Source organism: Salvelinus namaycush, chromosome 32 (assembly GCF_016432855.1).
Source record: "Salvelinus namaycush isolate Seneca chromosome 32, SaNama_1.0, whole genome shotgun sequence".
NCBI lineage: Eukaryota > Metazoa > Chordata > Actinopteri > Salmoniformes > Salmonidae > Salvelinus > Salvelinus namaycush.
The window spans coordinates 36,642,521-36,668,571 of NC_052338.1; the positions used below are offsets into that span (position 1 = coordinate 36,642,521).

Below are 26,051 nucleotides of genomic sequence, written 5' to 3' on the forward strand. Positions count from 1 at the left end.
GTCAAGAATCAGGCTAGATACCTCCAACGTCAAGAATCAGGCTAGATACCTCCAACGTCAAGAATCAGGCTAGATACCTCCAACGTCAAGAATCAGGCTAGATACCTCCAACGTCAAGAATCAGGCTAGATACCTCCAACGTCAAGAATCAGGAAAGGCTACATACCTCCAACGTCAAGAATCAGGAAAGGCTAAATACCGCTGCAGTGTCCGCTTGCTTTGTCGCCTTCTCAAGTACACCTTTATATTTTGGCACTGCTCCAGATCCAGTCATATAGTAACACTGCTCCAGATCCAGTCATATAGTAACACTGCTCCAGATCCAGTCATACAGTAACACTGCTCCAGAACCAGTCATACAGTAACACTGCTCCAGATCCAGTCATATAGTAACACTGCTCCAGATCCAGTCATACAGTAACACTGCTCCAGAACCAGTCATACAGTAACACTGCTCCAGATCCAGTCATATAGTAACACTGCTCCAGATCCAGTCATATAGTAACACTGCTCCAGATCCAGTCATATAGTAACACTGCTCCAGATCCAGTCATATAGTAACACTGCTCCAGATCCAGTCATATAGTAACACTGCTCCAGATCCAGTCATATAGTAACACTGCTCCAGATCCAGTCATACAGTAACACTGCTCCAGATCCAGTCATACAGTAACACTGCTCCAGATCCAGTCATATAGTAACACTGCTCCAGATCCAGTCATATAGTAACACTGCTCCAGATCCAGTCATATAGTAACCTGCTCCAGAACCAGTCATATAGTAACACTGCTCCAGATCCAGTCATACAGTAACACTGCTCCAGATCCAGTCATATAGTAACACTGCTCCAGATCCAGTCATATAGTAACACTGCTCCAGATCCAGTCATACAGTAACACTGCTCCAGATCCAGTCATATAGTAACACTGCTCCAGATCCAGTCATATAGTAACACTGCTCCAGATCCAGTCATATAGTAACACTGCTCCAGATCCAGTCATACAGTAACACTGCTCCAGATCCAGTCATATAGTAACACTGCTCCAGATCCAGTCATATAGTAACACTGCTCCAGATCCAGTCATACAGTAACACTGCTCCAGATCCAGTCATACAGTAACACTGCTCCAGATCCAGTCATATAGTAACACTGCTCCAGATCCAGTCATATAGTAACACTGCTCCAGATCCAGTCATATAGTAACACTGCTCCAGATCCAGTCATACAGTAACACTGCTCCAGATCCAGTCATACAGTAACACTGCTCCAGAACCAGTCATACAGTAACACTGCTCCAGATCCAGTCATACAGTAACACTGCTCCAGATCCAGTCATACAGTAACACTGCTCCAGATCCAGTCATATAGTAACACTGCTCCAGATCCAGTCATATAGTAACACTGCTCCAGATCCAGTCATATAGTAACACTGCTCCAGATCCAGTCATACAGTAACACTGCTCCAGATCCAGACATATAGTAACACTGCTCCAGATCCAGTCATATAGTAACACTGCTCCAGATCCAGTCATATAGTAACACTGCTCCAGATCCAGTCATACAGTAACACTGCTCCAGATCCAGTCATATAGTAACACTGCTCCAGATCCAGTCATATAGTAACACTGCTCCAGATCCAGTCATATAGTAACACTGCTCCAGAACCAGTCATATAGTAACACTGCTCCAGATCCAGTCATACAGTAACACTGCTCCAGATCCAGTCATATAGTAACACTGCTCCAGATCCAGTCATATAGTAACACTGCTCCAGATCCAGTCATATAGTAACACTGCTCCAGATCCAGTCATACAGTAACACTGCTCCAGATCCAGTCATATAGTAACACTGCTCCAGATCCAGTCATATAGTAACACTGCTCCAGATCCAGTCATATAGTAACACTGCTCCAGATCCAGTCATACAGTAACACTGCTCCAGATCCAGTCATATAGTAACACTGCTCCAGATCCAGTCATATAGTAACACTGCTCCAGATCCAGTCATACAGTAACACTGCTCCAGATCCAGTCATATAGTAACACTGCTCCAGATCCAGTCATATAGTAACACTGCTCCAGATCCAGTCATATAGTAACACTGCTCCAGATCCAGTCATATAGTAACACTGCTCCAGATCCAGTCATACAGTAACACTGCTCCAGATCCAGTCATACAGTAACACTGCTCCAGATCCAGTCATATAGTAACACTGCTCCAGATCCAGTCATATAGTAACACTGCTCCAGATCCAGTCATACAGTAACACTGCTCCAGATCCAGTCATATAGTAACACTGCTCCAGATCCAGTCATATAGTAACACTGCTCCAGATCCAGTCATGGACATATAGTAACACTGCTCCAGATCCAGTCATGGACATATAGTAACACTGCTCCAGATCCAGTCATATAGTAACACTGCTCCAGATCCAGTCATATAGTAACACTGCTCCAGATCCAGTCATACAGTAACACTGCTCCAGATCCAGTCATGGACATATAGTAACACTGCTCCAGATCCAGTCATACAGTAACACTGCTCCAGATCCAGTCATACAGTAACACTGCTCCAGATCCAGTCATATAGTAACACTGCTCCAGATCCAGTCATACAGTAACACTGCTCCAGATCCAGTCATATAGTAACACTGCTCCAGATCCAGTCATATAGTAACACTGCTCCAGATCCAGTCATATAGTAACACTGCTCCAGATCCAGTCATATAGTAACACTGCTCCAGATCCAGTCATATAGTAACACTGCTCCAGATCCAGTCATATAGTAACACTGCTCCAGATCCAGTCATATAGTAACACTGCTCCAGATCCAGTCATATAGTAACACTGCTCCAGATCCAGTCATATAGTAACACTGCTCCAGATCCAGTCATATAGTAACACTGCTCCAGATCCAGTCATGGACATATAGTAACACTGCTCCAGATCCAGTCATACAGTAACACTGCTCCAGATCCAGTCATATAGTAACACTGCTCCAGATCCAGTCATATAGTAACACTGCTCCAGATCCAGTCATATAGTAACACTGCTCCAGATCCAGTCATATAGTAACACTGCTCCAGATCCAGTCATATAGTAACACTGCTCCAGATCCAGTCATACAGTAACACTGCTCCAGATCCAGTCATATAGTAACACTGCTCCAGATCCAGTCATATAGTAACACTGCTCCAGATCCAGTCATATAGTAACACTGCTCCAGATCCAGTCATATAGTAACACTGCTCCAGATCCAGTCATATAGTAACACTGCTCCAGATCCAGTCATACAGTAACACTGCTCCAGATCCAGACATATAGTAACACTGCTCCAGATCCAGTCATATAGTAACACTGCTCCAGATCCAGACATATAGTAACACTGCTCCAGATCCAGTCATATAGTAACACTGCTCCAGATCCAGTCATATAGTAACACTGCTCCAGATCCAGACATATAGTAACACTGCTCCAGATCCAGTCATACAGTAACACTGCTCCAGATCCAGTCATATAGTAACACTGCTCCAGATCCAGTCATATAGTAACACTGCTCCAGATCCAGTCATACAGTAACACTGCTCCAGATCCAGTCATACAGTAACACTGCTCCAGATCCAGTCATATAGTAACACTGCTCCAGATCCAGTCATATAGTAACACTGCTCCAGAACCAGTCATATAGTAACACTGCTCCAGATCCAGTCACATAGTAACACTGCTCCAGATCCAGTCATATAGTAACACTGCTCCAGATCCAGTCATACAGTAACACTGCTCCAGAACCAGTCATACAGTAACACTGCTCCAGATCCAGTCATGGACATATAGTAACACTGCTCCAGATCCAGTCATATAGTAACACTGCTCCAGATCCAGTCATACAGTAACACTGCTCCAGATCCAGTCATGGACATATAGTAACACTGCTCCAGATCCAGTCATATAGTAACACTGCTCCAGATCCAGTCATGGACATATAGTAACACTGCTCCAGATCCAGTCATGGACATATAGTAACACTGCTCCAGATCCAGTCATATAGTAACACTGCTCCAGATCCAGTCATGGACATATAGTAACACTGCTCCAGATCCAGTCATACAGTAACACTGCTCCAGATCCAGTCATATAGTAACACTGCTCCAGATCCAGTCATATAGTAACACTGCTCCAGATCCAGTCATATAGTAACACTGCTCCAGATCCAGTCATATAGTAACACTGCTCCAGATCCAGTCATACAGTAACACTGCTCCAGATCCAGTCATATAGTAACACTGCTCCAGATCCAGTCATATAGTAACACTGCTCCAGATCCAGTCATATAGTAACACTGCTCCAGATCCAGTCATATAGTAACACTGCTCCAGATCCAGTCATATAGTAACACTGCTCCAGATCCAGTCATACAGTAACACTGCTCCAGATCCAGACATATAGTAACACTGCTCCAGATCCAGTCATATAGTAACACTGCTCCAGATCCAGACATATAGTAACACTGCTCCAGATCCAGTCATATAGTAACACTGCTCCAGATCCAGACATATAGTAACACTGCTCCAGATCCAGTCATACAGTAACACTGCTCCAGATCCAGTCATACAGTAACACTGCTCCAGAACCAGTCATATAGTAACACTGCTCCAGATCCAGTCATATAGTAACACTGCTCCAGATCCAGTCATATAGTAACACTGCTCCAGATCCAGTCATACAGTAACACTGCTCCAGATCCAGTCATATAGTAACACTGCTCCAGATCCAGTCATATAGTAACACTGCTCCAGATCCAGTCATACAGTAACACTGCTCCAGATCCAGACATATAGTAACACTGCTCCAGATCCAGTCATATAGTAACACTGCTCCAGATCCAGTCATATAGTAACACTGCTCCAGATCCAGTCATATAGTAACACTGCTCCAGATCCAGTCATATAGTAACACTGCTCCAGATCCAGTCATATAGTAACACTGCTCCAGATCCAGTCATATAGTAACACTGCTCCAGATCCAGTCATATAGTAACACTGCTCCAGATCCAGTCATATAGTAACACTGCTCCAGATCCAGTCATACAGTAACACTGCTCCAGATCCAGTCATACAGTAACACTGCTCCAGATCCAGTCATATAGTAACACTGCTCCAGATCCAGTCATATAGTAACACTGCTCCAGATCCAGTCATATAGTAACACTGCTCCAGATCCAGTCATATAGTAACACTGCTCCAGATCCAGTCATGGACATACAGTAGCAACAGCTCTCTTTCAGTATCCTTCGTTTTTTGCTAATTTCAGTTTGCATATCTCTTTCATATGCCTCGTTGCTCAAGTGCTTGCTACACACGCAGCGATGCAAGGTTGGCTGTATTTACATCATATTTACCATTTCTAATTGCTACTAACCATCTTCTGCATCTCTGTGTATCTTTAAATCGGAAAACAATTCGGTGCCTTCTTCCCTTAATGTCCTGTTTAAAGTGCAGCAAGGGACCAGAAAACTAGCTTGTTCTCTCTACCATCCCTTTTTCCACTTCGGGTATCTACCTTTACCTGCGATATGCCTAACTATCAAGTTTCGCACCAGCCCCTTCTCCCCCCCAAAGATCTACGCAACAGGCTTACCCTCACGAGGGTGCACATACGCACTTGTCACCCATTTCTGCTGCCGTAGCAGTTGGCTACATAAAATAATCGCAAATGTTTTAGGTGGAGAAGTACACATTTCCTGACTCAAAACTGATAGTACTTTTGACAAAAATATCTAATTTGGCCGTATGCTTTCAATAAAACAACCAATTTGTCCACACTTCAGGTATTTCTGATTCATGAATTCACTGGCAACGGAGCAGAGCGAGGCCTGCATCCAGCAACATCCTCAGGCACTTGACTCGTTTTCAAAGCTGTTTCAATACAGAACTACAGGGAGAGAGATGGAAACCTCTCTGATCATCCCCAAAGCTGTTTCAATACAGCACTACAAGGAGAGAGAGGGAAAACTCTGGTCATCCCCAAATCCAACAACCCCTTTGGCCGCCTTTCCTTCCAGTTCTCTGCTGCCAATGACTGGAACGAATTGCAAAAATCACTGAAGCTGGAGACTCATATCTCGCTCACTAACCTTAAGCATCAGCTGTCAGAGGAGCTTACCGATCACTGTACCTGTACATAGCCAATCTGTAAATAGCCCATCCAACTACCTCATCCCCATATTGTTATTTATTTAGCTCTTTTGCACACCAGTATCTCTACTTGCACATCTATCACTCCAGTGTTAATCCTAAATTGTAATTACTTTTCCTCCACGGACTATTTATTGCCTTACCTCCCTAATCTTACTACATTTGCACACACTGTATATAGATGTTTCTATTGTGTTATTGACTATACGTTTGTTTATTCCATGTGTAACTCTGTTGTTGTTTGTGTCGCACTGCTTTGCTTGATCTTGGCCAGGTCGCAGTTGTAAATGAGATCTTGTTTTCAACTGGCCTACCTGGCTAACTTCTTATGGCTGGGGGCAGTATTGAGTAGCTTGGATGAATAATGTGCCCAGAGTAAACTGCCTGCTACTCAGGCCCAGAAGCTAAGATATGCATATTATTAGTAGATTTGAATAGAAAACACTCTGAAGTTTCTAAAACTGATTGAATGATGTCTGTGAGTATAACAGAACTCCTATGGCAGGCAAAAACATGAGAAAAAAATCCAACCAGGAAGTGGGAAATCTGAGGTTTGTAGTTTTTCAACTCATGGCCTATCAAATACACAGTGTCTATGGGGTCATATTGCACTTCCTAAGGCTTCCACTAGATGTCAGTCTTTATAACCTTGTTTCAGGCTTCTACTGTGAAGGATGAGGGAATGAGAGCTGTTTCAACCAGGGGTCTGGCAGAATGCCATGACCTCACTCAGGCGCTCCCCCGTGAGAGGTAGCTGCGTTCCTTTTCATTTCTAAAGACAAAGGAATTCTCCGGTTGAAACATTATTTTAGATTTATGTTAAAAACATCCTAAAGATTGATTCTCAACATCGCTTGACATGTTTCTACGAACTGTAATGGAATTTTTTGACTTTCGTCTGGCCTGCGCGTCATGAATTTGGATTTTTGAACTAAACGCACAAACAAAAAGGAGATATTTGGACATAAATGGACTTCATCGAACAAAACAAACATTTATTGTGGAACTGGGATTCCTGGGAGTGCATTCTGATGAAGATCAAAGGTAAGTGAATATTTATAATGCTATTTCTGACTTCTGTTGACTCCACAACATGGCGGATATTTGTATGGCTTGTTTTGTGTCTGAGCGCCGTACTCAGATTATTGCATGGTGTGCTTTTTCCGTAAAGTTTTTTTTTAATCTGACACAGCGGTTGCATTAAGGAGAAGTTTATCTAAAGTTCCATGTGTAACACTTGTATCTTTTATCAATGTTTATTATGAGTATTTCTGTAAATTGATGTGGCTCTCTGCAAAATCACCGGATGTTTTGGAAGCAAAACATTACTGAACATAACGCGCCAATGTAAACTGAGATTTTTGGATATAAATATGAACTTTATCGAACAAAACATATATGTATTGTGTAACATGAAGTCCTATGAGTGTCATCTGATGAAGATCAAAGGTTAGTGATTAATTTTATCTCTATTTCTGCTTTTTGTGACTCCTCTCTTTGGCTGGAAAAATGGCTGTGTTTTTCTGTGACTAGGTACTGACCTAACATAATCAGATGGTGTGCTTTTGTCATAAAGCCTTTTTGAAAATCGGACACTGTGGTGGGATTAACAACAAGTTTATCTATAAAATGGTGTGAAATACTTGTATGTTTGAGGAATTTGAATTATGAGATTTCTGTTGTTTGAATTTGGCGACCTGCACTTTCACTGGCTGTTGTTGTCAAGTCGATTGTCAAGTCGAGTTAAATAAAGGTGAAATAAAATAAAAAGTAAAAGAGGGGGAAAACTCCACTTAAACTAGTTTAAATGTATGGAATCACTTGAGTTTCTGCATTTTGGGTAAACTTGTCCTCTAACTGGCTCTTTCCTTCTCAATTCTCACCCAGTGACTGAGTCCTCTCTGTTTGTCATTGGACTCCCCAACTATCTCCTCCCACACAGCAGCGGTCCGGTCGAAGGAGCAGGAGGCCAGCACCTGACCAAACTCAGGATGGGCCCAGGTCACCCTCCATACTGATCCACTATGGGTCTGGACAGAGAGAATAAAGATGATGTCATGCCCTGCCTCCACCACCTCCACTTTCAACATACAATAACGCAAAAGCATTTGTCTTTATGTAGCCTAATTAGTTCAGACTTTTCTTCAGCAGAACAAATATACTGCGTTTCTCTCTTGTGAAATGTGTCCAATTTAGGGATGCACGATACAGTCGGTAAGCATATCGGAATCGGACGATATTAGCTAACAACGCCAAAATCGGCATCGGCTCCATGTATAGTTTAACGCCGATGTGCAAAACCGGTGTCGAAGCTGACATGCATACCTGTATAACATAGGTAGATGACGTAATGACGCTACATATGCAACACAGCATTCCTAACTTAGCCCACAATGTCTGCTGTATGGATCTATTTTGTTAGTTTCAAAGGAAGATAACAAAAAGGCCATATGCAACATTTGTGCTGCTATTATTTCACGAGGGGAGACAGTGAAATTTTTCAATACCACAAACCTAATTACTCATTTGAAGTTGCATCACCCCCAGACGTTCAGCGACTACTCAGAACAAAAGCAGAATAAACTAAGCGCACACTTCCAACAACTAAACAAGTTCAAGTCCAGCAGTCATTTGAAAGCGTAAGAACATTTCAGCTGGACAACTTTAAGGCAAAATTCATTAACGCCATGATAATGGAATTCATTGCCCTTGACAATCAATTGTTCTCTGTCGTGGATGATGTTGGCTTTTGCCGACTGGTCGAGCACCTCGGGCCCCGGTACACACTACCAAGTAGGCGCTATTTTTCAGATGTTGCCCTACCGGAGTTACACAGGATTGTTGAAACGCACATCCATGAGCTACTTGCTATGGGCGTCACTGCTATTAGCTTCACGACTGACATTTGGACCAGCGATGTCAGCCCCATGAGCATGCTGAGTCTGACAGCACAGTGGGTCGATGAGGATTTCATACTGAGGAAAGCCGTATTGCATGCTCAAGAATGTGCTTGGTTCTCATACCGCTGCTGCCATCTCAATGGCATTTCAGAACATGTTTGAAACTTGGAAAATCTCCAAGAACAAAGTACACGCTGTGCTACGCTACGTGATAATGCACGGAACATGACAAAGGCTTTGGAACAATGCGGAGTGGCCAGTTTGCCATGCATGGCACACACGCTGCAACTGGCTGTGAACGAAGGTGTTTTGGCCCAACGCAGCACATCTGACAGTGGCAACAGGTAGGAAGGGTCCTTTTAAACACTCACAGCTAGCATACAGCCGCCGTCAAGCAATACAGGAGCAGCTTGGAGTGACAACGAAAAGGCTTAAGCAAGACGGAACAGTACTTTTTACATGATGGAGAGCCTGCTGGAACAAAAACGATTGCTTGGCGTGTACGCAGCCGACTATGAGTTACCTGCAAAAATCAGTACAAACCAGTGGACTCTAATTGAAAACATGAACACACACCTAGCTCCATTCGAACAACTGACTCAAGAAATAATCTCATGAACTGCGTTTGCAGCAGGCGTGATACCCTCGGTCATGGCATTGAAACGCCTGCTCAACAAAACTGCCGACATAGACCGTGGGGTTAAAACTTGCAAAAGTACTCTACTAGAAGCTGTGAACAAGCAATTTGGTGGCATTCTCTCTGAGCCTCTTTACTGGGTCGCCACCATGCTCGATGCTAGGTACAAGGACTTCTACTTTGATGCAGACAAGAAACAGGGTTTACGTGAAATGTTAGACATAGCTGGACAAGATGGAAACGGACACAGTGACAGTGCCCCCCGAGGAAGAGGACACATGAGAAAAGAAGCCACAGACAGACAGAGCTGAAACTTCCCTGCTTGACATGTATGATGAAATCCTGGTTGAGAATGAAACAACTGAACATCTGAACAATGAAACAGCACAGCAAAGTGAAAGAAATGGGTTTTGATTTTACTGGTAATGGGGACATGCATAAATTACCAACAAAATAACTTTTTGGTCCCTGTGTGTGTTTCAACTATTTAACTGTACTAGAATGCTTAACCGCACATTTTCTTTTTATCGGTATCGTTTTTTTTGGCAAGTAAAATATCGGATATCGTATCGGCCAAAATGTCATATTGGTGCATCCCTAGTCTAATTGTGATGGTCATACTGATGAACTGAAAATGAACAGAAGCGTTACCTAGCTACCTTCCAACTGGCAGTGAAACGGAATTTAAACGCTACCTTCCAACTGGCAGTGAAACGGAATTTAAACGCTACCTTCCAACTGGCAGTGAAACGGAATTTAAACGCTACCTTCCAACTGGCAGTGAAACGGAATTTAAACGCTACCTTCCAACTGGCAGTGAAACGGAATTTAAACGTTACCTTCCAACTGGCAGTGAAACGGAATATAAACGTTACCTTCCAACTGGCAGTGAAACGGAATATAAACGTTACCTTCCAACTGGCAGTGAAACGGAATATAAACGTTACCTTCCAACTGGCAGTGAAACGGAATATAAACGTTACCTTCCAACTGGCAGTGAAACGGAATATAAACGTTACCTTCCAACTGGCAGTGAAACGGAATATAAACGTTACCTTCCAACTGGCAGTGAAACGGAATATAAACGTTACCTTCCAACTGGCAGTGAAACGGAATATAAACGTTACCTTCCAACTGGCAGTGAAACGGAATATAAACGTTACCTTCCAACTGGCAGTGCAGTTCCACTCTCCGTTGTCACTCTTGTCCCACACCTTAAATGATGGATATAAGGGACAGGGTTATTTCAAACAGATGGGTTTGCCAAGAAGAACTAACTAGCTGGCTTGTACTTAGAAAGTAAATGTAAGATCAGGGGATTCAAAAGGATTGGTTTGTTGTTAGCTGGCTAACTAGTTCAGAGCTTTCTTTACTTTACCTTGACACTTTGGTCACTAGAGCAAGTTGCCATTCTCCGGCCATGGAAATCATATGAAACATCATGAATAAGATCCTTGTGGTCCGCTGCAATACTTCGAGCGACAAACATTGCTGTTTGGTGAAAAGCCTGCTCGATAAATGTAGCAACAAATAAACCACGTTACATGTGAGTTTACTATACTATGGGACAGGTTGCATTGGTCGGCGCCATTTTTATAAAAAGTCGTTTCACTGCCAAGCTTTAGCTGAAATACGCCACCTCTATCTTCATAATATTTGTCTGCCCAATTGTGCCGATGCAAACTATATCATAGTCCCAAACTATATTAATTAATTATTCTCTCGAAACCAGGCCGTAGTCACTATGTGCCTTAAAGTGAGCATTTATTATCTCGAATGACATAAAAAATCTTTGTTTTTGAAAGATACCGAAGGTTTCCTCTAGTAACCACAAAGTCAATAACGTAAAAATGCATACAAATAGATTTTCGGTCTTAATTTAAGGTTAGGCATAATGTTAGCAGTTTGGTTTAGGGTTAAGGCTAGATTCAAAATCACAGTTTAAAATGAGAAATTGTAGAAATGGGCGGGGTTTGTGGCTGTGGTAAGTAGGGAAAACGATACCGAAGGACCCTTTCTGGCGCATGCGTACATTACGCCCGTGTTAGACGTCAACTACACTGACAAAGTCTGTATCGTTTTTTTTTTTTTTTTGGCGAATGGCTTTGTTTTATAACAAGTAATGACTTAAATCATTTCTAGTTATCATCCATATTGATAAAATAACACTTTAAAAATGGACCAGGACTTTGTGGACATGGATTCAGAGGGCCGGTGGCAGAACTTATACATAGTAAGTTAGCTAGTTGTTGGCCTGTGTTAGCTTAGCTGATGCAGCTAGCAGCACCAGTGTCAGCTGCTATTTACGCACGCAAAAAGCAGCTATTTGTAGAAATACGCACGGATGTTTATTGTTCTCTTGTTGCCTTTTACTTTGCTGTCTTTAGACATCTCTTTTCGGTGATGGCGCACAACAATACTCAGCCAGACTCCAAAGCCGAGTGCCAGCAATCTGGAGTTTTTAGCGTGTGCATGCATGCGGTTACTAACGATATCCTCGCTAAGAGGTTTATCTAGCTAGCTAGCTATTTGGCTGACGGTTGTTCTCTTATCCATAGTAAGATTAGATTGACAGCTACAAACACATCGTTTGTCAACAGCTTCAAACCCTTGCTGGTGGTTCCAACTAGTTAGCACAAGTGTTTATTTGGGGAATCGCAGATTACAACTATTTCCTGCATTTGTTGGTCGACGGTTTTAACCTTTTAAACATCCATTGGTTGCTGCCTAGTGTGGCAAATTGTGTTATCATGATTTGATAGCAATCCGCTGTGTTTAATTATTTTAACGACACTCCTAAAGATGATGAACTGCCATTCGCCGTAAGTTTGTTTCCCCTCCTTGACCAGTCAGTTGTGCTGAAGAAACCTGCCTTTGTCATGATTATTTTTAGGGATGAGATTATTCCTGATCAAAAAGGAATTCCTGCTCTTCTGACATCCACTATTCACAAACTACTAAAATTGGCCCCCAAACCTAAACCATTATCCTAACAGTAATGCATAAGGCTCCATTGAGTTCCCACAGCATCGGCCATCCAATCAGCAAGTGTGACCAGAGGATCTACAGTAACTCAACATGTTCTGATTCTGTGAATATCGAAAGTAGTCTGACCCTGTGTGCCTTCAGAAACCTCATGGTACAGTAGGCCTACAGAGGAACAGTTCATAGTCTATTAGTCTGTGATGACTAAACCGTTTGTTTGCAGGAAATACGGAATCAGTCCCATGAATGCCCTTTAAAAGTTGCTAAATATCCAGAAAATCGCAACCGGAACCGATACAGAGATGTCAGTCCATGTAAGTGACTTCATACTCCTTTATATCTTGTTCTTTAAAATGTTTCGCTGTTGTTATCTTGAACCATACCACATTGATTGCAGTATGATACCAACTTCAGATTCAGAAAACTTTGTCCTCAATGAGGCAATTCATTTTGCAGCAATGCAATACATACATGAACTTGTCTTTCACTTGGATATGTTGTTCATATATTACTTCTCTCCTCTGTGGTTGTCTGTGTAGTTGATCACAGCAGAGTTAAACTGGAGAACACAGAGAACGACTACATCAACGCCAGCCTGGTGGTCATGGAGGAGGCCCAGAGGAGCTACATTTTAACTCAGGTGACTTGTCCATTCTGTTCTTATTGTTGTACGCTCTCTTCTTATTGTTGTCCGCTCTCTTTGTATTGTTGTCCGTTCTCTTCGTATTGTTGTCCGCTCTCTTCGTATTGTTGTCCGTTCTCTTCGTATTGTTGTCCGTTCTCTTCGTATTGTTGTCCGCTCTCTTCGTATTGTTGTCCGCTCTCTTCTTATTGTTGTCCGCTCTCTTCGTATTGTTGTCCGTTCTCTTCGTATTGTTGTCCGCTCTCTTCGTATTGTTGTCCGTTCTCTTCGTATTGTTGTCCGCTCTCTTCTTATTGTTGTCCGCTCTCTTCGTATTGTTGTCCGCTCTCTTCTTATTGTTGTCCGCTCTCTTCTTATTGTTGTCCGCTCTCTTCGTATTGTTGTCCGCTCTCTTCGTATTGTTGTCCGCTCTCTTCGTATTGTTGTCCGCTCTCTTCGTATTGTTGTCCGTTCTCTTCGTATTGTTGTCCGCTCTCTTCTTATTGTTGTCCGCTCTCTTCGTATTGTTGTCCGCTCTCTTCGTATTGTTGTCCGCTCTCTTTGTATTGTTGTCCGTTCTCTTCGTATTGTTGTCTGTTCTCTTCGTATTGTTGTCTGTTCTCTTCGTATTGTTGTCCGTTCTCTTCGTATTGTTGTCCGTTCTCTTCGTATTGTTGTCTGTTCTCTTCGTATTGTTGTCCGTTCTCTTCGTATTGTTGTCCGTTCTCTTCGTATTGTTGTCCGTTCTCTTCGTATTGTTGTCCGTTCTCTTCGTATTGTTGTCTGTTCTCTTCGTATTGTTGTCCGTTCTCTTCGTATTGTTGTCCGTTCTCTTCTTATTGTTGTCCGTTCTCTTTGTATTGTTGTCCGCTCTCTTCGTATTGTTGTCCGCTCTCTTCGTATTGTTGTCCGTTCTCTTCTTATTGTTGTCCGTTCTCTTTGTATTGTTGTCCGCTCTCTTCGTATTGTTGTCCGCTCTCTTCGTATTGTTGTCCGCTCTCTTCGTATTGTTGTCCGTTCTCTTCGTATTGTTGTCCGTTCTCTTCGTATTGTTGTCCGTTCTCTTCGTATTGTTGTCTGTTCTCTTCGTATTGTTGTCCGTTCTCTTCGTATTGTTGTCCGTTCTCTTCTTATTGTTGTCCGTTCTCTTCGTATTGTTGTCCGCTCTCTTCGTATTGTTGTCCGCTCTCTTCGTATTGTTGTCCGCTCTCTTCGTATTGTTGTCCGCTCTCTTCGTATTGTTGTCCGTTCTCTTCGTATTGTTGTCCGTTCTCTTCGTATTGTTGTCCGTTCTCTTCGTATTGTTGTCCGTTCTCTTCGTATTGTTGTCTGTTCTCTTCGTATTGTTGTCCGCTCTCTTCGTATTGTTGTCCGCTCTCTTCGTATTGTTGTCCGCTCTCTTCGTATTGTTGTCCGCTCTCTTCGTATTGTTGTCCGTTCTCTTCGTATTGTTGTCTACTTTGTTTTTATTGCACCCATCTACAGTCCTCTCGTATGTTTTCCTCTTTGTATTGTTTCTTTCCAACTACGTCTGACTTCTATATCAGTTCTTGATGAACAGCACTAACACTTGATGAACAGCACTGACACTTGATGAACACTAATTAACAGAATGAACACTAATTAACAGAATGAACACTAATTAACAGAACACTTGATTAACCCGAACGAACACTTGATGAACACAACGAACACTTGATGAACAGAATAATTGATTCTCAGATTACTTGTTAACAGAACAAGCCCATTTTTTTCAATTTTCTCATAAAATTACATACCCAAATCTAACTGCCTGTAGCTCAGGCCCTGAATCAAGGATATGCATATTCTTGGTACCATTTGAAAGGAAACACTGAAGTTTATCGAAATGTGAAAGGAATGTAGGAGAATATAACACAATAGATCTGGTAAAAGATAATACAAAGAAAAAATGAACCGTTCTTTTGTATTTGTTTTGTACCATCATGTTTGAAATGCAAGAGAAAGGCCATAGTGTATTATACCAGCCCAGCTGCAATTTAGATTTTGACCACTAGATGGCATCAGTGTATGTGCAAAGTTTTAGACTGATCCAATGAACCATTTTATTTATGTTCAAAATTTGTCAAGACTACCCAAATGTGCCTAATTTGTTTATTAATAACTTTTTATGTTCCAAATGGTGCACTCTCCTCAAACAATAGCATGGTATTATTTCACTGTAATAGCTACTGTAAATTGGACAGTGCAGGGAGATTAACACGAATGTAAGCTTTCTGCCAACATCAGATATGTCTATGTCCTGGGAAATGTTCTTGTTACTTACAACCTCATGCTAATCACATTAGCCTACGTTAGCTCAACTGTCCCGTGGAAGGGACACCGGTCCCGAAGAATTTCAGAACGAACACTTGATTAACAGAACACTTGATTAACCAATGTAACGATTAACGGAACACTTGATTAACCAATGTAACGATTAACAGAACACTTGATGTAACTGAACACTTGATGTAACTGAACACTTGATGTAACTGAACACTTGATGTAACAGAACACTTGATGTAACAGAACACTTGATGTAACAGAACACTTGATGTAACAGAACACTTGATTAACCAATGTAACGATTAACAGAACACTTGATGTAACAGAACACTTGATGTAACTGAACACTTGATGTAACAGAACACTTGATGTAACAGAACACTTGATGTAACAGAACACTTGATGTAACAGAACACTTGATGTAACAGAACACTTGATGTAACAGAACACTTGATGTAACAGAACACTTGATGTAACAGAACACTTGATGTAACTGAACACTTGATGTAACTGAACACTTGATGTAACTGAACACTTGATGTAACTGAACACTTGATGTAACAGAACACTTGATGTAACAGAACACTTGATGTAACTGAACACTTGATGTAACTGAACACTTGATGTAACTGAACACTTGATGTAACAGAACACTTGATGTAACAGAACACTTGATGTAACAGAACACTTGATGTAACAGAACACTTGATGTAACTGAACACTTGATGTAACTGAACACTTGATGTAACAGAACACTTGATGTAACTGAACACTTGATGTAACTGAACACTTGATGTAACTGAACACTTGATGTAACTGAACACTTGATGTTTATTAACAGTGAGTAAATCACAGAACACACAGGTTATGAAGGGTCTGTTTAGCCACAGTGATGTTGTTATGAAGGTTCTGTTTAGCCACAGTGATGTTGTTATGAAGGGTCTGTTTAGCCACAGTGATGTTGTTATGAAGGTTCTGTTTAGCCACAGTGATGTTGTTATGAAGGGTCTGTTTAGCCACAGTGATGTTGTTATGAAGGGTCTGTTTAGCCACAGTGATGTTGTTATGAAGGTTCTGTTTAGCCACAGTGATGTTGTTATGAAGGTTCTGTTTAGCCACAGTGATGTTGTTATGAAGGTTCTGTTTAGCCACAGTGATGTTGTTATGAAGGTTCTGTTTAGCCACAGTGATGTTGTTATGAAGGTTCTGTTTAGCCACAGTGATGTTGTTATGAAGGTTCTGTTTAGCCACAGTGATGTTGTTATGAAGGTTCTGTTTAGCCACAGTGATGTTGTTATGAAGGTTCTGTTTAGCCACAGTGATGTTGTTATGAAGGTTTTGGTTAACCTGTTTGGGGTGCAGCCCGACACCGGTACACTTATGACAACAGCCAGCTCAAGTGCAGGGCGCGAAATTCAAAAGATATTTTTTTTAAATATTTAACTTTCACACATTAACAAGTCCAATACAGCATATGAAAGGTACACATCTTGTGAATCAAGCCAACATGTCCGATTTTTAAAATGTTTTACAGGGAAGACACTATGTAAATCTATTAGCTAACCACGTTAGCAAAAGACACCACTTTTCTTACTCCATCAGTTTTTTACTCCATCAGTAGCTATCACAAATTCGACCAAATAAAGATATACATAGCCACTAACCAAGAAACAACTTCATCAGATGACAGTCTGATAACATATTTATTGTATAGCATATGTTTTGTTCGAAAAATTTGCATATTTCAGGTATAAATCATAGTTTACATTTCAGCTACAATCAGAAATTGCACCGAAAGCAGCCATAATATTTACAGACACCAACGTCAAATACCTAATTACTCATCATAAAACATTTCTGAAAAATACATAGTGTACAGCAATTGAAAGACAGGCATCTTGTGATTCCAGACAATATTTCCGATTTATCAAGTGTTTTACAGCAAAAACACAATATAGCGTTATATTAGCGTAGCCACAATAGCCAGAAACACTTGGGCGCCCACGACCAGTTCACATGCACGACAGATATTAGAAATAGCATCATAAAATGTTTCTTACTTTTGGTGATCTTCCGTCAGAATGTTGGACAAGGTGTCCTTTGTCCAGAACAGTCGTTGTTTGGATCTGGAACGGCAAATTTCCCTCTTGATTTAGCATGGGCACTTGCCAAGTGGCACGCATCTCTCCAACGTCAACAAAGTCAGAGAACGGAACACGGCAAAACTCCCGAAAAAATTTCAATAAACTGATTAAACTATATTGAAAAAACATACTTTACGATGATATGGTCACATGTATCAAATAAAATCTAAACCGGAGATGTTAGTCGTCCATAACGACAGCTAAACAGAAGGCAAATCCATGTCCCCTTTCGCGCGCTCCAGAAACAGGAAATGGACGGTCACGTCATACAAAGAGCTTTAATTCCACCTCAGACCAAGATTCTGGTTCTGTTTAACCACAGGGGTGTTGTTACTGGTTGTTATGGAAGATCTGTTTAACCACAGGGGTGTTGTTACTGGTTGTTATGGAGGTTCTGGTTAACCACAGGGGTGTTGTTACTGGTTGTTATGGAGGTTCTGTTTAACCACAGGGGTGTTGTTACTGGTTGTTATGGAGGTTCTGGTTAACCACAGGGGTGTTGTTACTGGTTGTTATGGAGGTTCTGGTTAACCACAGGGGTGTTGTTACTGGTTGTTATGGAAGATCTGTTTAACCACAGGGGTGTTGTTACTGGTTGTTATGGAGGTTCTGGTTAACCACAGGGGTGTTGTTACTGGTTGTTATGGAGGTTCTGGTTAACCACAGGGGTGTTGTTACTGGTTGTTATGGAGGTTCTGGTTAACCACAGGGGTGTTGTTACTGGTTGTTATGAAGGTTCTGGTTAACCACAGGGGTGTTGTTACTGGTTGTTATGGAGGTTCTGTTTAACCACAGGGGTGTTGTTACTGGTTGTTATGAAGGTTCTGGTTAACCACAGGGGTGTTGTTACTGGTTGTTATGGAGGTTCTGGTTAACCACAGGGGTGTTGTTACTGGTTGTTATGGAGGTTCTGGTTAACCACAGGGGTGTTGTTACTGGTTGTTATGGAGGTTCTGGTTAACCACAGGGGTGTTGTTACTGGTTGTTATGGAGGTTCTGGTTAACCACAGGGGTGTTGTTACTGGTTGTTATGGAGGTTCTGGTTAACCACAGGGGGGGTGTTACTGGTTGTTATGGAGGTTCTGTTTAACCACAGGGGTGTTGTTACTGGTTGTTATGGAGGTTCTGTTTAACCACAGGGGTGTTGTTACTGGTTGTTATGGAGGTTCTGTTTAACCACAGGGGTGTTGTTACTGGTTGTTATGAAGGTTCTGTTTAACCACAGGGGTGTTGTTATGGAGGTTCTGTTTAACCACAGGGGTGTTGTTATGAAGGTTCTGTTTAACCACAGGGGTGTTGTTACTGGTTGTTATGGAGGTTCTGGTTAACCACAGGGGTGTTGTTACTGGTTGTTATGAAGGTTCTGTTTAACCACAGGGGTGTTGTTACTGGTTGTTATGGAGGTTCTGTTTAACCACAGGGGTGTTGTTACTGGTTGTTATGGAAGATCTGTTTAACCACAGGGGTGTTGTTACTGGTTGTTATGGAAGATCTGTTTAACCACAGGGGTGTTGTTACTGGTTGTTATGGAGGTTCTGGTTAACCACAGGGGTGTTGTTACTGGTTGTTATGGAAGATCTGTTTAACCACAGGGGTGTTGTTACTGGTTGTTATGGAGGTTCTGGTTAACCACAGGGGTGTTGTTACTGGTTGTTATGAAGGTTCTGTTTAACCACAGGGGTGTTGTTACTGGTTGTTATGAAGGTTCTGTTTAACCACAGGGGTGTTGTTACTGGTTGTTATGGAAGATCTGTTTAACCACAGGGGTGTTGTTACTGGTTGTTATGAAGGTTCTGTTTAACCACAGGGGTGTTGTTACTGGTTGTTATGGAGGTTCTGGTTAACCACAGGGGTGTTGTTACTGGTTGTTATGGAGGTTCTGGTTAACCACAGGGGTGTTGTTACTGGTTGTTATGGAGGTTCTGGTTAACCACAGGGGTGTTGTTACTGGTTGTTATGGAGGTTCTGGTTAACCACAGGGGTGTTGTTACTGGTTGTTATGGAAGATCTGTTTAACCACAGGGGTGTTGTTACTGGTTGTTATGGAAGATCTGTTTAACCACAGGGGTGTTGTTACTGGTTGTTATGGAAGATCTGGTTAACCACAGGGGTGTTGTTACTGGTTGTTATGGAGGTTCTGGTTAACCACAGGGGTGTTGTTACTGGTTGTTATGGAGGTTCTGGTTAACCACAGGGGTGTTGTTACTGGTTGTTATGGAAGATCTGTTTAACCACAGGGGTGTTGTTACTGGTTGTTATGGAAGATCTGTTTAACCACAGCCACAGTGATGTTGTTACAGAGCAATGACTGGAAAACAGGAAATGGATGAAGGGGTTGAGGGGAGGAACTAAATGTTACCACATTGACTAAAACAATCTGTTTGCACTCTGACCTGGTCGTGTGATATTATATGAATGATGTTTCTAAGCCTGAAAAGTTACAAATAGAACTGTTGATATCTTGTATTATTTATTACTTGACTGACCCCCAAATGCACTTACATTTCCCAATGCGTAATCTTGGTTAGCTAATGGGTTTGTGTCTGTATGGTCTGTCTGTGTGTCATCCACAGGGTCCTCTGAGGAACACCTGTGGTCACTTCTGGTTGATGATCTGGGAACAGAATACCAAGGCTGTCATCATGCTGAACAGAGTCATAGAGAAGGGATCAGTGAGTACATAACTACTATCTTCTAGTATTGCCTGCATGTGGTACACAGATCACACTATTTTTGGTAAGGTGGGGGAGTGAAAAGCCACTTTCTGTGGAGTGGTATTTCCTCCTACTCTGTGTGGTTGAGAGTGAATTCCTGGTCTGGTGGTGGGAGGTGTTGAGATGGCAGTTAGGTCTGTGAGAGGAGACCTGACAGTTCCCCAAGCACAGGCTTTTATGCCTCAGATGCTACTTGAGCCGACCTCCCCTTCATGCGATCTTGTGTCACAGTAGCAGCAGTAGGTGTTGGATCATGAGTTTAGTTTCCCTTCTTCCTGGAAGAGGAGGAGCCAGGGGTGAATATTGTTGTCATGAGGTTCTATTCAGTCTTGTTACGGCCAACAGATGCCTTTTAAAAGCATGACATTGCGTAACCTAGTTGTCCATATTTTAGAAGGACTTGTAGAAAATGAATGATTCACTTTATCAAATGTAGTGAAACCTTGTAGCTTTAGTCTTTATAGGGACTGTCACTGCATTAAGTAGAATGCTGGGCTACACATACGTTGATGATAATAATAATCATAATAATAAAACATGACTTATAGTGCTTATTCAGAATATTATTAAGACTGGAAACACCTCTCTTTTCTTCACTGTTCAACTAAGGTGGCTGGCTGGCTGACTGGCTGGCTGGCTGACTGACTGGCTGACTGTCTTCTGTATTTCCCGCCTGACAGGAAAAGTGTGCTCAGTATTGGCCAACGCAGGACGAGCATGAGATGCCGTTCAGAGATACACATTTCCTGATAACGCTGATTTCAGAAGACGTCAAGTCTTACTACACAACCAGAGTGCTGGAGCTGCAAAATGATAAGGTGAGTCTCTTTAACATGGTGGAAGTCTGAGTAATGCAGGAGTGTAATCTAGGATCAGGGCAGTGTGATCTACAACTTAAATCTGATGCTAGATCAAGGTGCTGGAGTAGCAGAATGCTAACGAGTCATATATCTAAAATGGTGTGAATATGATGCATTAGAGATTGCTTCCATACATCTTTATTAGAGCTGGGCGATATGGACATTAAGTAATATAGCGATAAAATACAGACTTTTCCGTTAGTGGCAGGGCTCTAGACTAATTTTCCATGATTGATGTCCAAGTTTTTAGTATACTTTTTTTCAAAGATGAGTGATGAGAAGAGAATCATCCAGTCCATTGGGTATCTCACTACACCCCCATATGCCACGTCTTGAAATATGCAGACAGATGTATTAAAAGTAAGTTTACGTTGTAATAATTCTGACAGCCAACTTTCTAGCTCCATCCATAACTTTTGGATTTTATAGCATTCCCAGAAGGTATGAATTATTGTGTCATTTCTAGTTTTACACTTAAGACATGACTCTGCCATTGTGCTGTAGAATTTATGAATTTTGTCTCTTGTATAATACATTCTATACATTAGTTTATACTGGATTTAATGTACATTTTTGTTAACTGTAATTTCGTTAGTTATTCTCCAACTTTCCCTCCATCTTGTCTAAACGTCAGTTCTTTTTAAGTCTTGTTTCCCCAAAAAAATTCTAAAAGATTGTCAGTTGGATATGATCTCTGCAAGGTTTTGTATATCTTCCCTATTATATGAGCATCCTTTTCTGACTCAATGATGATGTCTAACATATTTCAAATCAAAATGTAGGTATATGTAATTTTTAAGTTGTATGTATTTGAAACGATCTACATTCTATCATGTAAAGAAATCTAGTTTCCAATTTATCTGTTAATTCTGGAAAGCTATCCAAGGATTGCTCCATAGGGTTGTGTTTCTAGGGAGGGATATTGGTTCTTGTAGAATCCATTTAATTTTCTTCCAGATTGTTATAGTGTTCCATATTGTTATAGTGTTCCATATTGTTGCAGTGTTCCATATTGTTATAGTGTTCCATATTGTTGTAGTGTTCCATATTGTTATAGTGTTCCATAATGTTATAGTGTTCCATATTGTTGTAGTGTCCATATTGTTATAGTGTTCCATATTGTTGTAGTGTTCCATATTGTTATAGTGTTCCATATTGTTGCAGTGTTCCATATTGTTATAGTGTTCCATATTGTTATAGTGTTCCATATTGTTATAGTGTTCCATATTGTTGCAGTGTTCCATAATGTTATAGTGTTCCAGATTGTTGTAGTGTTCCAGATTGTTGTAGTGTTCCATATTGTTGCAGTGTTCCATATTGTTGTAGTGTTCCATATTGTTGTAGTGTTCCATATTGTTATAGTGTTCCATATTGTTATAGTGTTCCATATTGTTATAGTGTTCCATATTGTTATAGTGTTCCATATTGTTGTAGTGTTCCATATTGTTATAGTGTTCCATATTGTTGTAGTGTTCCATAATGTATAGTGTTCCATATTGTTATAGTGTTCCATATTGTTGTAGTGTTCCATAATGTATAGTGTTCCATATTGTTGTAGTGTTCCATATTGTTGTAGTGTTCCATAATGTATAGTGTTCCATATTGTTATAGTGTTCCATATTGTTGTAGTGTTCCATATTGTTATAGTGTTCCATATTGTTATAGTGTTCCATATTGTTGCAGTGTTCCATATTGTTGCAGTGTTCCATATTGTTGTAGTGTTCCATATTGTTGTAGTGTTCCAGATTGTTGTAGTGTTCCATATTGTTATAGTGTTCCAGATTGTTGTAGTGTTCCAGATTGTTGTAGTGTTCCATATTGTTATAGTGTTCCATATTGTTGCAGTGTTCCATAATGTTATAGTGTTCCAGATTGTTGTAGTGTTCCAGATTGTTGTAGTGTTCCAGATTGTTGTAGTGTTCCATATTGTTATAGTGTTCCATATTGTTATAGTGTTCCATATTGTTGCAGTGTTCCATATTGTTATAGTGTTCCATATTGTTGTAGTGTTCCAGATTGTTGTAGTGTTCCATATTGTTATAGTGTTCCATATTGTTGTAGTGTTCCAGATTGTTGTAGTGTTCCATATTGTTATAGTGTTCCATATTGTTGCAGTGTTCCATAATGTTATAGTGTTCCAGATTGTTGTAGTGTTCCAGATTGTTGTAGTGTTCCATATTGTTATAGTGTTCCATATTGTTATAGTGTTCCATATTGTTGTAGTGTTCCATATTGTTGTAGTGTTCCAGATTGTTGTAGTGTTCCAGATTGTTGTAGTGTTCCATATTGTTATAGTGTTCCATATTGTTATAGTGTTCCATATTGTTATAGTGTTCCAGATTGTTGTAGTGTTCCAGATTGTTATAGTGTTCCAGATTGTTATAGTGTTCATATTGTTATAGTGTTCCATATTGTTATAGTGTTCCATATTGTTGCAGTGTTCCATAATGTTATAGTGTTCCATATTGTTATAGTGTTCCATATTGTTATAGTGTTCCATATTGTTGTAGTGTTCCAGATTGTTATAGTGTTCATATTGTTATAGTGTTCCATATTGTTATAGTGTTCCATATTGTTATAGTGTTCCAGATTGTTGCAGTGTTCCAGATTGTTGTAGTGTTCCAGATTGTTGTAGTGTTCCAGATTGTTATAGTGTTCCATATTGTTGCAGTGTTCCATAATGTTATAGTGTTCCATATTGTTATAGTGTTCCATATTGTTATAGTGTTCCATATTGTTATAGTGTTCCATATTGTTATAGTGTTCCATATTGTTGTAGTGTTCCATATTGTTGTAGTGTTCCATATTGTTATAGTGTTCCATATTGTTATAGTGTTCCATAATGTTGTAGTGTTCCATATTGTTGTAGTGTTCCATATTGTTATAGTGTTCCATATTGTTATAGTGTTCCATATTGTTATAGTGTTCCATATTGTTATAGTGTTCCATATTGTTGTAGTGTTCCATATTGTTGTAGTGTTCCATATTGTTGCAGTGTTCCATATTGTTGCAGTGTTCCATATTGTTGCAGTGTTCCATATTGTTGCAGTGTTCCAGATTGTTGCAGTGTTCCAGATTGTTGCAGTGTTCCAGATTGTTGTAGTGTTCCAGATTGTTGTAGTGTTCCATAGGGTTGTAGTGTTCCATAGGGTTGTAGTGTTCCATAGGGTTGTAGTGTTCCATAGGGTTGTAGTGTTCCATAGGGTTGTAGTGTTCCATAGGGTTGTAGTGTTCCATAGGGTTGTGTTTCCAGGGAGGGATATTGGTTCTTATAGAATATGTTTATAGTGTTCCAGATTGTTGTAGTGTTCCAGATTGTTGTAGTGTTCCAGATTGTTGTAGTGTTCCAGATTGTTGTAGTGTTCCAGATTGTTGTAGTGTTCCAGATTGTTGTAGTGTTCCAGATTGTTGTAGTGTTCCAGATTGTTGTAGTGTTCCAGATTGTTGTAGTGTTCCAGATTGTTGTAGTGTTCCATAGGGTTGTAGTGTTCCATAGGGTTGTAGTGTTCCATAGGGTTGTAGTGTTCCAGATTGTTGTAGTGTTCCAGATTGTTGTAGTGTTCCAGATTGTTGTAGTGTTCCAGATTGTTGTAGTGTTCCAGATTGTTGTAGTGTTCCAGATTGTTGTAGTGTTCCAGATTGTTGTAGTGTTCCAGATTGTTGTAGTGTTCCAGATTGTTGTAGTGTTCCATATTGTTATAGTGTTCCATATTGTTGTAGTGTTCCATATTGTTGTAGTGTTCCATATTGTTATAGTGTTCCATATTGTTGCAGTGTTCCATATTGTTGCAGTGTTCCATATTGTTGCAGTGTTCCATATTGTTGTAGTGTTCCATATTGTTGTAGTGTTCCATATTGTTGTAGTGTTCCATATTGTTGTAGTGTTCCATATTGTTATAGTGTTCCATATTGTTGCAGTGTTCCATATTGTTGCAGTGTTCCATATTGTTATAGTGTTCTATATTGTTGTAGTGTTCCATAGGGTTGTAGTGTTCCATAGGGTTGTAGTGTTCCATAGGGTTGTAGTGTTCCATAGGGTTGTAGTGTTCCATAGGGTTGTAGTGTTCCATAGGGTTGTAGTGTTCCATAGGGTTGTAGTGTTCCATAGGGTTGTAGTGTTCCATAGGGTTGTAGTGTTCCATAGGGTTGTAGTGTTCCATAGGGTTGTAGTGTTCCATAGGGTTGTAGTGTTCCATAGGGTTGTAGTGTTCCATAGGGTTGTAGTGTTCCATAGGGTTGTGTTTCTAGGGAGGGATATTGGTTCTTATAGAATATGTTTATAGTGTTCTTAACTATGAAATTGTTCATGTTTTTAGATTTATCCTTTGAAAATAGAGATGGAAAAAGATTCTGGGGATGAGCATGCGCATCTTGAATATGTACCCATTGTTCCTCTTTAGTGCATTTAACTATATGTCACAAGTAAAAGCCTTGGGTAGTGAGTTGATACAATTACAATCTGGAAGGTTAAAACCATCCTCAGACTCAGGAAGATGTTCAACTTTCCATTTTATTCTATGAATTTTATTTGCCCATATAAAAAGTCTTATGACCGAGTATACTTTTTTAAAGAATGTCTTTGTGGGGTAATTGGTATTACCGAAAATAAATACCAAAACTTTGGCAGCCATTCTAAAGAGGTTTATTGTACCTGTAAGATTTATGGGAAGATTATTCAATTTAGTTA

At 40.6% G+C, this 26,051-nt stretch overlaps 2 protein-coding genes across 8 annotated transcripts in view; one reads left to right on the forward strand and one right to left on the reverse strand.

Annotated features, from left to right (window-relative positions):
* Positions 1-11,689, reverse strand: part of seh1l (SEH1-like (S. cerevisiae)) — a 51,825-nt gene extending 40,136 nt beyond the window's left edge. For 6 of the 7 annotated variants that reach the window (XR_005473236.1, XR_005473234.1, XR_005473233.1 and 3 more), the window contains exons 1-3: positions 11,111-11,688; positions 10,896-10,946; positions 8,079-8,225 (exon numbers count right to left, since the gene is read on the reverse strand). Coding sequence is in view for 2 of the 7 variants with exons in the window: in XM_038971510.1 (XP_038827438.1) it covers positions 8,079-8,225; positions 10,896-10,946; positions 11,111-11,221 (309 nt within the window). In the remaining 5 variants the exon portion in view is untranslated. Of the gene's footprint in view, positions 1-8,078; positions 8,226-10,895; positions 10,947-11,110 lie in introns of all 7 variants that reach the window. The other variant, XM_038971508.1, reaches the window with a different exon arrangement.
* A 133-nt stretch (positions 11,690-11,822) lies between these two features.
* Positions 11,823-26,051, forward strand: part of ptpn2b (protein tyrosine phosphatase non-receptor type 2b) — a gene marked incomplete at its 3' end in the record, with an annotated part of 37,212 nt that continues 22,983 nt past the window's right edge. Inside the window, exons 1-5 of the mRNA XM_038971956.1 lie at positions 11,823-11,965; positions 12,941-13,031; positions 13,257-13,357; positions 20,364-20,462; positions 21,185-21,322. Coding sequence (XP_038827884.1) covers positions 11,909-11,965; positions 12,941-13,031; positions 13,257-13,357; positions 20,364-20,462; positions 21,185-21,322 — 486 coding nt within the window. The remainder of the gene's footprint in view (positions 11,966-12,940; positions 13,032-13,256; positions 13,358-20,363; positions 20,463-21,184; positions 21,323-26,051) is intronic.